We start from the raw sequence: 18,447 nt of genomic DNA, 5'->3' as shown, positions 1-18,447 counted from the left end.
TAGAATTAGCAGCTATGTTAGGCAGTTCTGAGATACAAAGCTGAGGAGGCCCAGCTGGGTAGCCTTATTCAAATTTTGCAAAAGGGTCTGGTCCGTGTATATTCTGGCTTCAGGTGCCCCTGATGTAGTATGAGCAGTTGGGTTCGAAGGGCCCAATGGGACTGCATGTGACACCATGCTCGGGAACTGTGTAATGCTTATTTCTTCTCAGGGCCAATGCAAACTCAGATTTCCTTCCAGGTACTTTGTGATTTAAAGTCAATAGGACTCCTACATGGGGAAGGTGATTTTTTTGCCTATACATATTGGATAAATGGAGTGAATCAGAGGATTCACCATGTTTAATCCTTAATAATCTACTGTTTATCTTTAATTCCTGTTTAGCATACTGGGAAGACAGGATTTTTTTTAAAGGGAGCTTGTGTCTCTATTTACTTTTTCTTCTTACTTACCACAGTCTGCAACTTTTTTGTAAGCTTGTACATTAACTTGTTATTGTTGATCTTCCTAATTATAAGAAAATATTAAATAAAAATTTCATAAGAACAGGGACCACATCTGACCTGCTTACTATTATACTTCCAAAAGTCCACTGTCTGATGCAGAGGAGAAGACTCAAAAGATAATTGGTGAACAAGTTAATGATGAACGAAGCAAGTAGGAAGAAGCATGTGTGAGGCTCGTCTGGGTGGCAGATTGAAAACATGATTCAGAAATTGAGAGTCCCATCCTATTCCTCACAACTATCACTGTATGCCCATTATAGAATGGTGGGCCACATAGGGCTTAGGAGTCTGACACAATGTTATGTTTCCGTCCTTGGTCGATCACATGCTAGTTTAGGGTTACTTAAATTTCAGGACCCAGCTTGTTCATCTTTAAAATAACATTATGTCTAAGACTATACTTTCAGGGGTCATTCCTATAGTTTCTTAAAATAACATTATATCTAATAGGGTTCCAATAATGAGGTAAAACATTTAAACATCTAGTATCTGGCACATAGTAAGAACTCAGTAAAGATAGCTACTTCAGAACTTTCAGTATGTAATATGTTTTCCTTTTTAAGATATTAGGAGGGCAGAGGGAGTAAATTAGTATTACTCTTTTTTTAATTTATTTTGTTTAATTTTTATTGTTATTCAATTACAGTTGTATGCCTTTTCTCCCCTTCCCTCCCCCCCCACCCCAGCTGAACCCACCTCCCTCCCCCACTGTGGAAAACAGTATGGAATTTCCTCAGAAAACTAGAAATGGAACTGCCCTTTGACCCAGCAATTCCGCTGCTGGGATTATACCCTAAGAACCCTGAAATACCAATCCAAAAGAACCTGTGCACCCCAATGTTCATAGCAGCACAATTTACAATAGCCAAGTACTGGAAGCAACCTAAGTGCCCATCAGCAAACGAGTGGATCCAAAAACTATGGTATATTTACACAATGGAATTCTACGCAGCAGAGAGAAAGAAGGAGCTTATACCCTTTGCAACAGCATGGATGAAACTGGAGAGCATTATGCTAAGTGAAATAAGCCAGGCGGTGACGGACAAATACCATATGATCTCACCTTTAACTGGAACATAATCAACACAAGAAAAAAGCAAACAAAATACAACCAGAGACATTGAGGTTGGGAACAGTCTAGCAGTGGCCAGGGGGGAGTGGGGTGGGGACAGTGGGAAGAGGGGATTGCAGGAACTATTTTAAAGGACACATGGACAAAATCGGGGGGGATGAATTACACAGCAACCTTTAAAATCCAGCAATGTTTTAAACTTATTTTTTTAAGTTGCCAAAAGAATATGAATAACAAATCTTGATGATTTAGTCTTGAAATTGTCTAGTGGGATGATGGGTTAGATGGTCTCCAGTCCTTTACATCTCATTTTCGAACCAAGATTTTATTGTTCAAATTTCATTTTTGTGAACAAATAACTATTGGAAATCGATACACCAAATAGGAAATGAAACCAGCATTTTGAGAATGTCACAGGTATATGTGGCTACTTTAGATCCAAATTCTCTTGCTAATCTGTGGAGAAACTTGAGGTGTATAAGTTTTATTGGAGTTAACCTTCGCCTTCTTCTATCTTGTTTTTATCATAGCTGGTATCTGTGTATGTCTGCATCTGCAGGAAATGTTATTTGAGAAGGTCAGGCATGTCTGTGCTATGGCTACCTTGTTCCTACCTAGTCAGTCTCCCATTACTTCTAAAAGCTGCTTGGAAGCCAAGTGTGCTAAAGGTAGTGCTTACCTGAGTCTGGGATTGTCTTTATCCCGACAAGTAAGTTCTGTTTTCATCTCATTGTGTTTCTACATTAAAGGGGGTTTTAATGTCTCCATTTTAGCTAAGTAGTTCTTTTTCTGTCCTTTATTTAGAATTTGAAGATGGAGATTGTTTTAATACTTGGAAATATGAAAACTGAAAGAGAATTTTGATGAGTGTAGCACTGACCAAAAGTGTAATAACAAAGAGAGGATATGATTTCCACTCACAATTGTAAGAAAGTTGTAAGGAAGGTTTCAGGACCCTGATTCTGCTAAATTAAATTTAATCTGACTCTATAGCTTCATGTCACCAGGGTGGTGAGAAATTCGGTTTTGTCATAACTTGAGGGACCGTTCCCTTTCCTAGGTTCACGGGACAAAGTGGAAAATGGGAGAAAGAGCCTCCAGGGCATCAGGTGACTGACTTGCCTTTGTGAACAGCTCTCCCCTCCACGTGAGCACGAGCAGAGAGTCCTGTGCCCAAATCCCGAGGCCATGGTTCCTTGAATTCTCCATCTGTCTTCCTCCACATGCCACCCATTTTTCTTCTAAGATCTCTTAAATCCTTTCATATTTTCCCCTGTTTTGTGAAGAATTCCATTCTCTGCAACTCTCATAAAAAGAATCAGAACTAAAGTAAATAAAACGTCCATCTCTATCCTTTACCTTAAAGAAACTGTCCAGAAGTTTAGGCTTTTCAGCCTTAAATTTTCTACTTACTTTAGAAACACACCCTTCCATTTAAGACAATTTAATCCAAAGCCCATTATATCTGACCCTAGGGCAAGGGCATCCTTCTGCGTCTAGGCCTCAAAGCCCAGCAAGACATTTCAAAAGGGGTTTGTGCAAGAAAGAAAATAGTTCTCATTCTTTAAGATTATTTTATAACAGGGGGAACAAAGCATCAATTATTTATCTCTATAAATTATCTTGCCGCTAATGGTACCAGGACTGCCTGACATTAAGATACGCTCTGTAATGCATTTCAATGGAAAGGAATGTTAATGGCCCATCTGAATTAGGCTTTCGTGTATAATCTGACAGAAGTATTTTTCTAAAATTAATAATGAATTATAAGACTGTGCTAATTTATAATTAACTTTCAAAACTTCAGTTGCCAAAGTTAATTACAGTTGACGAGATTTATTTGAGGTTTCTTATTTCAGTAAGTAATGTTGATCCTGAAGTGAATGTACTTTAATAAAATGTACCCTAACTAGAATTTTTGCTTTAATGTCGCCATCTGAAAAACATTTTGGGTTGCAACTTTAATGCCTTCGTCCATGCCCAATAGAGAGTGACAAAAATCTGTCCTTGATTGTATACTAGTCAGACACTACGGCTGTTTTAATGTTGGGGTGGAAGGAAACAAACAAACAAAAAACAACCCAATCACAGAAACAAAAATCTGTCCTTTTTGTTAGAAAGTAATAAAATTTTGTTTATTTTAATTTTTAAACTAGCTATCCAGCCATGATGTATTTTCGCACAGCCACATAAAAACCCTAATTACTGTTACCAAAAGGAGAGTACTGAACTAGGATGTTTGTGGGCTAAACATTCTTTTATGGAACTCATTAGCAGTATCAGACACAAAAATATTTATGATGTTATAAAACTTCTGAAAACAGAGGGGCTATTCAGTGCAATTCAGGGTTTATTTGGGCTTAAAACTACTTTCATGGCCTTGAAATTCTCTCAAGTTGTGTATGTAGTTGCAAATGATGTTATTCCAAGTGAATTTACTGTGTTACCAGAATTTACACAATGTTTAGAGAATAGCCTTTGAAATGAGTACAAAGCTATAGTCATAGCAAATTATATCTAAGTGATCAAATTAATTTGAAAGTTTCTAGATTAGAGTAAGCATGTTTCTGTATAAAGTCATAGAAGTTTTCCTTTGTTGCCATTAGCCTTATTTTCATCCACATCTATCTACTCTAGTGGACATGCTTATCTCTCTGCTCAGCATTACATTCTCCCTCCTCTCCATTGTTAAAAGTACCCACACGTTTCATTAACTCCTACTTTTTGCGGTAGGTCCCAGATCCCACCACTGCATTCCTTCTTCCCTGGACACACACACAGATTAAAGCTGGCCATGTGACCTAGGTAAGCCAGTCTGGATAAACTTTAGAACATACTGTTAGAATGCTGTAGCCAGAGGGAGCAAACACCAGTTGCTGCAAACATAATAAGAATTAATCTTAGACTAAATTTGATCAAAGAAAATTACAGTTATTGGGTCACCCAAATCCTACTATAACTCTGGAATTACAGTTCTATGAATCAATACATTTATTTCATTTTTTAAAGCAAAAAAAAAAAGAAGCAATGCTTGGCAGAGCTTGGATTTTGCTACAGCATATACCACATTTGGGCATGATGTTCTGACACACTTGCTAATATTAACCTATAAAGCAGCCAGTTTGACCAAAGAAAACAAACCATAATGGGAGGTTCAGGCTGGAGTGCAAGCTGATATTTGAGTCTTCACACCTAGCAGAGCCAATGGTATTTGAAGCACGGGGGGTGGGGGGAGGTGTGGGCCAGGGCAGACAGAGATGCTAACATGGAGAAAATGGAAGGTTCCACTAAGGGAATCACAGAAGAGGTGCCTAGGGTTTGAAGTAACACCATGGTCCTCTTTTCTGGCAACTGTTCTCCATTTCAAAATTAGCTTCTGACTTTCCATGGAACCTGGTACATACTAAGCCTCTGTGCAGAGGATACCACATGATTTGACAACCTGATCTTCCCATTACCTGATCCACTGAACCATAAACTTGTACGTGCAGAGCAGCACCCATGATAAAATAGAAATGATACGATGGACTGCAGGAGGGAAAACGTGAAATGCAGTAAAGGAGTGAGAAGGTTCACTATTCACTGCAGGGCCTCTTAGTAGTTAGTCTCTTGTCCAGTAATCAGTCAAAAGAAAACTATAAAAAGCCAAAAGACAAGGGAACATCAAGGACTTAGATCCTGCAGGAATGAAGGTCTGGGTCACACACACCAAACAAAAATTCTAACTAAAGTGCTGACAAAAGTAAAGTGGATAGAGAAGCAGTGTTTGAAGACAGTGGTTATGGTAACCTATTTAAGTCTTTTAACTATCTATAGACTTGCAAAGTGTGTAGCTATGTTTTATGCTGTTTATTTGTTTCTTTTTTCTTCCTTTTGTCCCTTCTTATATTATTTGAAAAACAATAGTGGAGGAATACTTCTGGCTAGCAGCTTGCCCTTCTAATTTTTGCTGTTACCCATTGAGTGAGAGTCACATGTATTTTAAAAGAATAAAATATTCACATGTGAAAAGAGAATTGTTAAAAACCATGTTGGGTGTTCTGGAAAGGATCAGATGTAAATAGGTAACTTTTTTTATTCAAAATAACTTATTGTTCAGACGTTTTCACAAATATTCTTAAGTTCTTGTTCTACTTTAAAGAGACTGAAATGGGAATTATTCTGTAGATACACGCTCAAGGACAGCCTGGTGCCACTCACAATGAGTGGATAATGACTGGACGTTTATCAGGACCAAGTGAAATCGGGATTTTCAAAGAATGCATGTCTTCTCTTTTTTTCTTTTCTTTTTTCTTGTTAACTGACTTTTGCAAGAAATAGTAGCTATCATGAAACCTCACAGGGCTGATGATTCTCAAAAGTAACATCCAGATGAGGCCTAGTCTCAGTATGAGAATCAGTATCAATTGCCAACACAACAGTTTGTGTGGCTGTGACCCACAGACCCCGAGAACCCAACACGTCGAAAAGTGAACGCATAACCTTGCCTACATATCTGTTTTCCATTGCTCTCCACCTCTCATTCTGAGATGCGAAAACATTGTCCTGGGCACTCAGCCTTGTACCCTGGGAACTGGCTTATTCTCCATATCCTTTACCTTGTATCATGCAAGTTCACAAACAAGTTCTACTAAGTTTCTATCCTAAATATTTTCTGAAACTAACCTTTTCTTCCTATCTGTACTATTATTCTCTTAATCCAGATTCTCATCACCCCCAACAGGAATACAACCTCTTACCTGGTCTTCCTGTATACAATATGGTTCCGCATGTGTATGTCCTCAAGATAGCCTGCCATGTATTCCATCTAAAACGGAAACCTTAAGATTTCACCTCTCTGCACAGAACTCTCAAAATGGTTCCCTTTTCCTAGAGGATAAACTGCACATTCATTACCATGGTCTGGCTTATTACTTTTACTCCTTGACTCACACTTCCCATTCTGGAAGTATTGCACTGCTTATAATTCCTGGACCACACCTGTGCCTTTCTGGTATCATTGCATTTAAATGAAGTGTTCTGGGGTCAACAAAGACTGTGATGTAGTAGGCCCAACTATACCACAGAGTTATAGTAACTAAAAGAGTATGGTATTGGCATTAAAAACAGATACACAGATCTATGGAACAGAATAGAGCTCATAAATAAACCCATGTATATATAGTTAATTAATTTCCAACAAATGATCCAAGAATATACGATAGGGGAAAGGAAAGTCTCTTCAATAAATGGATTTGGGAAATCTTACACAATATATAAAAATCAACTCAAAATGCATTAAAAACTTGAATATAAGACATGAAACCATAAAACTCCAAGAAGGAAACAGAGGGTAAGCTCTTTGACATCAGTCTTGGCAATAATTTTTTTTGGATTTGACATTAAAAGCAAAAGTAAACAAGTAGGCCTCCATCAAATTAAAAAGCTTTGGCACAGCAAAGGAAACCATAAACAAAATGAAAAGGGCACCTATGGATAGGAGAAAATATTTGCAAATTAAATATTTGATAAGGGGTTAATATCTAAAATATAGAAGTTCACTCATCACAACAGTAAAAATAAATAAATAAATAAATAAATAAATAACCTAATTAATGGGCAAATGACCTAAAGACATTAAAAAAACAGATATACAAATGAACAACTGCTACATGAAAATGGGCTCAATATCACTAATCATCAAGGAAATGCAAATCAAAGCCACAATGAGATATCACCTCTCATCTTTTAGGGTGTTACTGGGATACAGTTAATTGAAATTCATAGAATCAGAGCCCTAAAATGAAAACTTCACTTATTCTTTTGGTTGTTGGATTTCATTCTAAATTAGTAAGAAAGATGTACATAAGCCTAACTTTAGATACATGTTTTGGGTCATGTAATTGATCTTACTGAATCAGCAATTTAAAATTTTGCTGCACAGAAAAATAATATCTCAATCTGAATAACCACTTACATTGATATTATTCTTTATCTTAATTGAAGAACTAAAACTCCCCAGATTGAATCTATCTTTCTATTTATAGCCCTGAATAATAAAAATTCTCATGTTTTCTCTCCTGTCTTTAAAATGTTCTCTTTCTCAGTGACAGGGTTTCATGTTGGGAACCTGGGTTCTTCTGCAGGAACTGCTAATTTGTCTTTTGCTGAAGTGAGCATGGACTCTCCTTTTCCAATGGGGAATTGTATCCAAGCCTTACAGATGGCCTACATTTGCACAGTTCCAGAGGATGGGCAGGAAGGGAAATTATGATCTCCACTTTGGTGAGATGCAGTTACTAGGAACTGACATTTGTAATCTAATCTGGATAATGAAATCAGCTCTCATTTGCTCTTCCATTCACTTCCAAATTATCACCTCCTCCAGACCCCCACACACATGATGACGTTCCTTTATGCAAATCTTTTTCATTATGGAACACAAATTAAAGCTGTGCAGAATGGGTAAGCCCATACAAAAATCCTCCAACATTTTAAAGCTGATTTAACAGGAAAATTATTATTTCCTATAGTAAAACAAAGATTGAGTGAAACAGAAATTTTACATATGATATTTGTGTCTAGCCTTAATGCTGAAAATTATATTTAAGCACACATACAAAACAACAACTGCAACAAGCCAATCAAATGAATGATATAGGGTGTATAGTATTTTAATTGCTTTTTTAAACTGTAATGTATCCCTTGCTTCAGAAACAATAGTTATATTTTAGATAATTACTAAAACTGAACAGCAGAGGGCAGAAAATAGCAAACTGTTCCTTGGAGCACACTCTTCCATTTAACTGTACTAACAGTGGCTTTGAAATTTTCAAAATAAATTTTCTTACTGATCAATTTGAGATGTATTCTTGAAACAAAAGCTTCTGAATATTTAAAATGAATTACAGTGTTTTAAATTTATTTTCAAGACCATTTACTCCAATCAATTTAAATTTATTACATTTATATTGAAAGTATTCTATGTTTGAAAAATATAAGCTATATAAATGTGACAGTGAATTTTTAAAAGTTCCATGAATTATAATAATAATACAATTATGCTAGTATTGCAGGAAGTGTATCCAGATATATTGTGAAATGTACATATATTACTACCATGTGAAAGACACATTAATAGAATAGTATTTAAATTACAAGTAAAGCCTATTAAAAATTGTATTCTATTTTATATATGAATTATAATTGGTTAGTAAATAGTAATGTTCACCTTGAATTCTTACATATGATTTACTAGGAAAAATGCTCCATGATTCAGCAAATTCTTATTTCACATAATTTGTTTCTATGTAATGTAATTCAGTCAATTTTGAATTCATCTTTGCCCTGACTTTGAAATAGTTTTTGAAATGTCTTTTTTAAAATAATTTACATTGAACCACACTTTAAACATCATTGTTTCTCCACATTTAAGCTTCTCTCTCTTTGCTGTCACTTCTTTCGTTCCAAGTTACTTTGTATAAAATCAAAGTTTTTCTTGTAAAATAAATGGAGTAAAACAGAAAATTGTTGAAAAGGTATTTTTATTTTGCTCTGAGCTGTTATTCATTCTTTTATATATATTTTGAAATTTTCCAATAGGGAATAAGTTCATATTATTGTTGTGCCTTAGATCTTGACTAGGGATTGAGTAGGTAAGATTTGTTTAATTGTTCTTTATATTTCCAATTGGACATATATTTATGTCTGTTTTACAATTTTATTCTTATTTAATTATTAGAAGGATAAATACATTTTAATGCACAGAATCCATTCCATATACTGTGAAGCATTTATTAACAAACTAAAATAATTTCATGGCGATAAAATTGGGAGATTTTTTTTTTACCTGTAGGATATAAGTGTAGTAATAGGTTATAGATATTTGCATTCCCTGCTTGAGGAATGCATATCAAAAAACAAAATCATAGAAAAACATAACTTGAAGTTACAGATTTGTAGGATTTTGAGAGCCAGAGAGGCCATTTTGCTCATTTTGCTCATTTTTAAAATGGGGAAACTGAGGCCCAGAATGCTGAAGGGGCAAATATTCTGCGATACAGTCAACAGGAGCCTACAAGGATGACAGTCACGTGACCATTACACAGGAAAGGCGGCTTGACAGGCTGACCTTCTCAGCATTCTGAAATATTAGCAAGTTACTCATCTACTACTGTGGTCTCTAATCTCATGCCTCCCAGAAACAGTCCCTTGTCCTCAGTTTTCCTTTACTCCTTTGTTTGAACCAAAAAGCCATTACATGTAGTGAGAAATCTCTGAGGCTGCAGAGGGACTTGCCAGAGCGTGTTCCCAGCATGGGTTTGGCAAGCAGTTTCACGCGAAGTGCTCAAATTCCACAGGGGGAAGCCCAGTCTTCGCTGCTCCCCACTCACTCCCGTCCCACAGATTCATGCTCCCTAGCCTCGTCTTTCTTTCCCAGTGGTCTTGAGCTCGCAGGTTCCAACTGATGAGAACTTAGCTGACTTTCTTCGGGCAGCGAGGTTTGAAAACTTACGACCAAAATGCGATGGAGAATCCGGTTTCTAAGTGTCTGGGAGAGAGTCGCCAGCTCAGTGGCCTTTCTAGACATGCTTTATCTTCTGTTTTCTTTCTGTTATGAGCCTTTCCTTTTTGAAACGGAGTCTTCTGCTTTCAATGTGTATACAGCAAAGGCTTCTGCTGGACCAAGTCTGCATGTCTCTGCCACAGGAGAGGGTCTGCAGTGACGGCTGCGAAACACCCCCACACCCAGCTGGCTCGGCAAGTTGGCATCGCAGCCCAGTGCAACCACCCTCTAAAAGCCTGGATTTCCATTTGAAGTATTTCAGAGATTCGATCTTGATCTTTTCTCATGCATCTTTAGCCTCTAAAGATAGAATTTTGGCTTTTTTTCTGGATCATGGCTATGTCACCTTTAGCTAAAGTTCACAATTTTGGAACACTTCTTCTATGGGTATTTTGTTAGCTTGTTTGCTTTTTAGCTGGGTGAGGTGAGGCGGATGGCAGCGTTTCTATATTGTTCGGTGGTTTTCATAGGCTCTTGAAGATAAATATCAAAATTACTTTTAAGGCAAAACAGCAGGACCTGGTGACAGAAGGCTTCACTGCCAACAACAATTAGCAGTTCGGCTTCTTCTGCACAGCAGCCGGAAATGAGCTTTGCTGCATTTGGTCCAGGCTGGAGCATCTCCGCGGCAGCTGCAGCAGCGGCACAAAGGTAGCGCTAGGCTGGGAGCAGGGCGCTGTCCTCGGTGCTGAAAGGCACCCGAGAGCAGTGGGAGCGACAGCTCGCGAGACCGGAGGGCTCGCCAAGGGATACCCGGGTCCGGGCTCTGAGCCTCGCTTTCTCAGCGCCGTGTACGCGACTCTTCCAGGGCAGTGCGGGGTGCGGGTTTGGGGGCGGGGGAGGGGTGGACGCGCGCGCCAGCAGCCTGCTGTGAGTCGCGCACGCGCGTCCCGGACTGCCTGCCCCTCTCTGTGACTTGAGTGTGTGTGTATGTGTGTGTGTGTACGCGCGAGCGTGAGAGAGGAGAGAGGGGGAGAGAGAGAGAGAGAGAGAGAGAGACTGAGAGAGACTGAGAGAGGGAGAAGAGAGCGCGAGAGAGGGTGAGTGTGTGTGAGTGCATGGGAGGGTGCTGAATATTCCAAGGCACTGGGACCACAGCGGCAGCTCCGCTGAAAACTGCATCCAGCCAGTCCCCTGGACTTCAGGAGCAGGGACAGGGCGCAGGGCACCAGCAGCCACCAGCAGGACCTGGGAAATAGGAATTCTTCTGCCTCCACTTCTGGGTTGTAGCAGCTTGGTGCTAAATTGCTCTTTCAAAATGCGGAGGATCTAATTTGCTGAGGAAAACGGCCAAAGAAGGAAGAGGAGGAAAAGGGGGAAAAAGGGGGATATTTTGTGGATGCTCTACTTTTCTTGGAAATGCAAAAGATTATGCATATATCTGTCCTCCTTTCTCCTGTTTTATGGGGACTTATTTTTGGTGTCTCTTCTAACAGCATACAGATAGGTAGGTACCCTTTGTGCTCTGCTTTTGAATTGTGCTTAATTTGGTCGCGATCTTTGTTCCCGGTGAACAGATTAATTCATGTCATGTAGACTTATGTCATGCTTTGACTGCATTCCAGATTTAAACTGCCTAGAATATACATGTTTTTAGCAGGACGAGGCAAAGGGAAAAGACGATGCCTTTGGTACAATAGAGGGAAAAATCCTTTCTTTCTGGCCCCCCGATTTTGTTAATTCTGCCTTAGCATGTTTCCGATTGCTCGGATTCTCTAGGGGTCTGAATGCAAAGCTTGTGTTTAGGGGGTAAGACGACGAATGTTTCTGGCCACCTACCTTGCCCTCAGACTCTCATCTGCGCCCTGACCCCTTGGCTACCATCGGATGTTCGAAACCCCGCTCCCAGAGCCCCTTGATGTGTTCATTCAACCTATTAGCATGAATAAGAGACGCCAGGGCTGCTAGGCGATAGCGGGCTCCTCTCCTTTCCCACCGGCTCACTGACACTATTCTCCCGCTTGGTGTTTGTTCTTTGCAGGGGGGTTATTTCCCAGGGGCGCCGATCAAGAATACAGTGCATTTCGGGTAGGGATGGTTCAGTTTTCCACTTCGGAGTTCAGACTGACACCGCACATCGACAATTTGGAGGTAGCAAACAGCTTCGCAGTCACCAATGCTTGTAAGTAATGAATATTCATGTCTTTCAGGTGCCGCACGCGGAAAGCCAGCGAGTGTGAGTGCGGAGTGGTGTGTGCGTCTTCCAGTCTGTCAGTGTGTGCATGTTAGTGACTGTACACGCGCGTGCGTGTGACAGTGTAGGGAGAAAGTGGCTGCAATCTCGGGGACCCCCGTTGTTTGGGGGGTGGAGGAGTTAGGATGGAGCCAAAGGCACTGAAGAGTGTGCGCACTAGAGAGGTGGGTGGGAGTTGGAGCTGGGAGCTTCCTGAGCTTCAGGGATGTCTAGTTTAGCTTGAGTGCTTAAAGAGAAGCTCTCCCTGCCCCTTCCTCACCCCATGTTAAATGATTGGTAGCACCCTGTCCACAGAGAACACGCTGTTCTCCAGGGCGCGCCGTCGGGCTTTTGCATAGATTCCACGGGGACTGCCGGAGCGCGGCCGCCTGCCTAGGAGGCTGCAGCTTCTCGCCTGCTGCCGGGGGTTTAGATCTGCAGGATTTGCAGGCCCGCTCGCGTTCACTCTGCAGACCCGCCCGGACGGCACCAGTTGTTAAATGGTTCCGGAGTTGGGCTCGGAGCTGTTACATAACGCCCACCCGAGGGGCGCGGCGCGGTGCGGGGCAAGCGTGGAGCGAGGCTGACGCAGGCCCCGGGAGACCCGGCCTCCGAGCAGTGGAGCGGGGGCGTCCATTTCTCGCCGCTCCGAGGAGCTTCAGCCTCCAGTTGACCCGGCCTATCCTGCCGGGAACGGCGGTCAGCTCACCCGCGGAGCACGCTTTGTTCTCAGGTGGCAAGCTCAGGGGAGGGCGGCGAGAGGAAAGGACCTCCGAGCAGTCGGATCCGGCAACTCTGAAAACGCGAAGTCGCCGATCAGCCATTTTAGTCTTTGCAGTTAGTTGTGCAAACGAGCCCCATCACTCTACGTGGTGCTGCGGGACACGCGAGGAAGCTCTCTTAAGGCTGCAAAGTAAAGGAATCTAAGCAATGAAGTCTCCAAAAGGTTCAATGGGAAGGCTCCCCGGCGCTGGTCCTGCGCTCCCACCCACGCGCCCGCGTGGGCTGTGCGGCGCGGTCACTGTACCTCCCTGCCCTCTTCCCAGCAGCTGCCATCACGTTCCCGCAGGCCGGGCTGGGGCGATGCTTCCCGGCTTCGGCGGTTGCAGGTTGTGTTTCATGCTAGCAGTTTGGAGGGGGCTTTTGCAGATGGTTCGCCTCCCACTTTGGCTACAGTGTAAAGGAGCGAGCGGAAAATTACCACAGGAAAAAAAAAAAGCCCAACTGCTGTCTTCCCACAATAGACAGACAACTGGTGCCATCCCACTTCCCCGTATTAACCCTTAATCACACGTTAGGTCGGTTGGCTTGACTTTCCTATCGGGAACATCACCGACTCATTTTGAAACCAGGGTCACCCGGATGAATGAAGAAATGAAACAATTTTCTTTGCTAGAGCAGGGTCCTGAGGATGGCCATATTACATTAGATGCTTACAATTAAACTGTTTTTGAAGAACCTATTTAAGAAGGTTTCAGTGCTGCATGTTTTCTTCGGAAATGTGGATACCAAGTGAGAAAAGAAACGTGGGGGGTGGGATGGGAGAAGGAGGGGGAAGAAAGCGGGGTGAGAGAGAGAGAGAGAGAGACTTAAAGTGGGTTTGTAGCTTTAAAAAACCTCCATAAAAGAATGTAAGAACATTTGGAAAATTTATATATATATATCCTGTAATTTAATTTTTTAAGGATTTTATGCTTGACCTATTAACCTACCAGATTTAGATTAGTCATTTGATTTGATAGCAAGTTCCCAGGTTTTCCCCGAATTTTGACTGGCAGACAACTGTGCTAAGTATCTAGCTGGATGCAGTTATACACTAGTGTGAAAATGCTCTGAAAAGCAATGAACCTGAGGCAAGATGGTGATTACTGGAAGTATGTAAATTTGGAGAATGAGATGAAAGTAACTGACAGCTCTGCTCTTTGAAAGTGGTCCATGGCGGAGAAGTTTACTCATTGGTGAAAACAGTGAGAAGGCAGGACTGAGAAAATAGCAGATATGTACACTGAATAAAATGAATATTCCCTGAGTCCAGCAAATGTTGAATCACCGTGTTGGAGCTTTGTAAAGATTAAAGGTTATGATTAGTTTCAGTAACTGATTTAGGTTCTCAATCTCAATATTTTTAATAGGTTTATTTTTAATATAAATTTTATTGAAATAAGATAGGCAGAAAGCAAATGTAAATATATTAACGTATATAACTCCAGGACCTTCCACAGAATGATACATCCATGTAATAAGGACATGGATTTCATTTAAACAGTTCTCCTGAGAAACTTAAATGAAAATCACATCTTCATTTTGCATAGATTTTTTTTTGTTTTGCTACGAAAACGATGCTGAATATAAAATGTATATGTCTCCAGATCCCCAAATTGCTCCCGCATAGATTATTATTGTAGGATACTAAAAGAAGTGATGGTGAGGAACTGAATGCATTTTCCAGGTTTCCACGTGGGACTTCAGAATCATGGCCCTTGAAATCCCCATGCCATAAGTAGACTTACTGATGGCTAGAGAGAGCTACGAGGCACTGTTTCACAGGAGAGCTCGTCAGATGGAATTTTCTGGAGTTGACATTAACTCACGGACTAGGTGAATCACGTAACATTCGTGTGGCTCAGTTTCTTCATTCTTTCATGAATTTTGCATTCTAGAGTTTGTAAAATGAAATGGAGTGTTTGTATCCTTATTCATTTTATTTTTCCATGGGGCAACAGAAAATGTAAAAACAGTTTAGCTCCTTTCAGAGAGAGAGATGCTTATGTAAACTACTATTACAAAGTCAACAGCGAAGAAGTGAATGGAAATCTCTAACATCACATTTGTCAAGATGAATCTTGATCATTTACATCCCTCTCAAGATTTTTCTCTAGTGTTCTGCCTTTGCTTCCTTGCCTTTTCAGTCAGGGAATCCATGATTCTTTCCTATATGAAATGGAAGCAGCAGCATCAAATGTGTTGATAGCTAATACAAAAATGACTTTCTGTCATTTCTTCCAGAAATCTAAGGCAGTCTGCTCTTAAACTCCATATTAAAATATGTGCAATCAATCAATATTCATAAAGTAGCTCGTTCCTCCTAATTAAACCATAACAATTGCACAGACTTAAAGTTACATATTAAGAAAGTGGAGTTTATACTTTAATAATTTCAAAATAGAGAAGATATTTGTTTGCTAATTTAATTTTATTCCTGAGATGAGGGAACTGAGTTGGAAATGCCGAGGCTGACAACAATTTAGGGATCCAGCAAGATCACTGAGTGGGTTAAGATTATGCAAACGAAATGAAGTCATTATATTCTGAACTGGGAAAAATGACTGTGCATTGCTCTGCACTCCCACTTCCTTCTCTTTCACAGTCACAGTGGGATAATGCAAGTACCTATTTGTTCCCATTTGTTTCCATGGGTACCTGAGGAAACAAAGACACATTTCCAATTTCTTTCTTTCTTTCTCTCCCTCTCCCTTCCTCTTTCCCCCTCACTCCCCCAACCTTTCCTTTTTCCCTTTCTCCTTAGGTACAAATAATACTAAGGTTTTAACTTTTTTTTCTGAAGGCTGTTTCCATATAAATCTTCATTATGAGAAAACACAAACCATAAAACTAGAGGGGAAAAAAAAGACTAGCATCTGAGCATTGATGGTTCAACAGTTGAAACCAGAGATGAGCCTCAAGAATTCCTTTCTCCCCACTCCCTCTTTTCTTGCCTCCCTTTCATATTTATTGAATGCCTTTGTCAGAGAGTGAATGAATACTTTTCTTATATTAATTCATTTTTTGCAACCTTTACCCCTATGCTCTTCTGGATAGTGTTCAAGGATTCGTAGGCCCTGATGCCTTCAGCATGCACTGGCTACTGTGGTCTTGTCTTCGAGCCTTAGCGTGAGGATGTGAAGATAGATGGTCTCGTAGTTCTTATACAAAAGCAGTTGATGGCAGTAATTCAATTTTTTGTGAAAATAATGAGTTTAATATTGCATGTGTTTATTGTATATTGCTAACAAAATCAACAGCAGATTTTAGAAAAATACTAAATAGCTTTGCATTTTACAAGTTTTAAGAAACTTTAATGCTGTGCTCATTACTATAACTTGTTTAAAATAAAACTGTCTAAACAGGCTGTAAACATGATTTGATCCCAGAAGATTTGGGAATTAAAAATATTGAGTATTAAATTTCCAGTTCAAAATCTTCCTATTTAATTCATGAATGACTTTGAGAAATGGCCATTAGTCTATTTAAAAATAATGTAATAATTTCATCTTCCACTTACATAAAAATAAATAATAAAATATTAAATGTAAAGAAACAGCTGATAAAAATCCACTTTTTCTCTAAGCCAGTAGATGGTGATGTTGGAGAAACTATTGCTCTTTCATAAAACTGTTGCGCACACTGAATACCTTTTGAAACACTGCAAACAAATTTATTTTGGAAAAAATTTAAAAATATAAATTGAGTCTACTTTGAAAAAATCACTTAAAATGTTTGAAAGATAATTCCTTATGCCTTTTAAAATAAATTATCTTAAATATTCTTGTAAACTTGGTTTATGAAGGCATTTGGAAACAGTACTGATTGTAAATGCTCTTGGAAGAGAAAGAATTCTAAAATTATATTTTCAGTTTTTTAGCCTTGATTCACCAAACAGTATGGATTCCCCCAGTTTACTCCAGTGTATTGTGCATTATAATTTGATACATTTCTATGTATTCCATAATGTTAAAAATAAAAATGGTCATGAAGGACTATTTCTGACTGAAAAGTAATTCTCCAGATATCATTTAAAATGTGTATTTCTTATCATTGGGTTTTAGTCCTGAATTATTAAGATTGGGTGTCTGTGTTCATCTAATTAGTTAATATTTGCTAAACCTTCATTAGACTTTGTATCAATGCAGCTTCATGTGTGAACATGTATATATGTAATGTGGGTATGTATATAAACATATACATAATGTGTGTACATAGACACACATATATGTAATGTGTGTATGCATATAAATATAATATGTGTAGAGTATAGTTATAGTCATAATTACAGGTTGTATATAGTTACAGCTTGGATAGGTTATCATGTTTGGGCATTTTTGTTGAGGTGATAACTAAAACCTGGAGTTAACAACTTAAAGACATGCAAAATTTTGATAAAATCACAATAACTGGGATGCTTTTGAGCAATGGTAAGAGTTCATGGTGTGATGAAAACCACGAACGCATGGGCCAAACACAGTGCCTTACAACATGGTGGTGTGAACACTCAGTTATATTTAACTGGTGGTTACAAAGAAAGAATAGCTCTTCGGAAGAACAATTTGTCATTGGATTTTTGTAAACATTCGTATTTCACTTATCACAAGAGAATTTCAAGAAAATAATACATTATACTAAATAGAAAACAAAGAATGACATGGGTTGGAATATTTGTTTTTAGGAAAAGAGAAACTAAATAAAAATTACTATATGAAACTAAAGTGGCTAAATGTTAGTAAAGTGGCTAAATTCTTATGCTATTCTTTTTTGAGGTCTTGCAGGAAAGGCGCAAGATACAGAGCATTTCCATTTCGTATCAGGCCTTTAAAGTGACAGTGTCATTGCATCGTGACATTATGACAATACAATGCTGGTTCACGCCCAGATCTTGGGACTTCTCTTAGTCTCTTCCAATAACACTTGACAAATTTCAGAACTTCTTAGGGCACCCCAAATTTTAAGAAAGGCTCAAAAAGAGCAGTTGCTTCCTAATTATTCCAGCATGCTTTACTTTATAATTGAGTTTTCAAAGACTATGCATTTCTTCCCCTCTCTTCTTCCTCCTCCTTTTCTTTCTCCCTCTTAGAAAAAGGTCATAGCCCTGACTGGTGTGGTTCAGGGGGTTGGGTGGCATATGCAAAGCGAGAGGTCACCATTTGAATTCCTGGTCAGGGAACATGTCTGGGTTGTGGGCCAGGTGTGTGTGGGGAGGCAACTAATAGATATTCTCTTGCATATCAGTGTTTCTCTGCCTCCCTGTCTCTCTCCCTTCCACTTTCTCTAAAAATAAATAAATAAAATCTTTTTAAAAAATGTAGATAGAAGTACTTAACCTGTACCACAGATGCTATTATAGCAAATAACATCTAAATGGATATACAGAACTATT

General features: G+C 39.4%; 1 protein-coding gene across 7 annotated transcripts in view; it reads left to right on the top strand.

The window, feature by feature from the left end:
• The first annotated feature begins 11,183 nt into the window (after positions 1 to 11,183).
• The window catches only part of GRIA2 (glutamate ionotropic receptor AMPA type subunit 2), a 126,083-nt gene continuing 118,819 nt past the window's right edge, over positions 11,184 to 18,447 (top strand). For all 7 annotated transcript variants that reach the window (XR_006656689.3, XM_024568801.4, XM_071219164.1 and 4 more), the window contains exons 1-2: positions 11,184 to 11,570; positions 12,105 to 12,245. Coding sequence is in view for 6 of the 7 variants with exons in the window: in XM_024568801.4 (XP_024424569.2) it covers positions 11,483 to 11,570; positions 12,105 to 12,245 (229 nt within the window). In the remaining variant the exon portion in view is untranslated. The remainder of the gene's footprint in view (positions 11,571 to 12,104; positions 12,246 to 18,447) is intronic.

The sequence above is a fragment of the Desmodus rotundus genome, chromosome 9, assembly GCF_022682495.2.
Source record: "Desmodus rotundus isolate HL8 chromosome 9, HLdesRot8A.1, whole genome shotgun sequence".
In the NCBI taxonomy this organism is placed as follows: domain Eukaryota; kingdom Metazoa; phylum Chordata; class Mammalia; order Chiroptera; family Phyllostomidae; genus Desmodus; species Desmodus rotundus.
The sequence above is the reverse complement of the archived record's forward strand: the minus strand, read 5'-3'. Positions and strand labels throughout refer to the sequence as shown.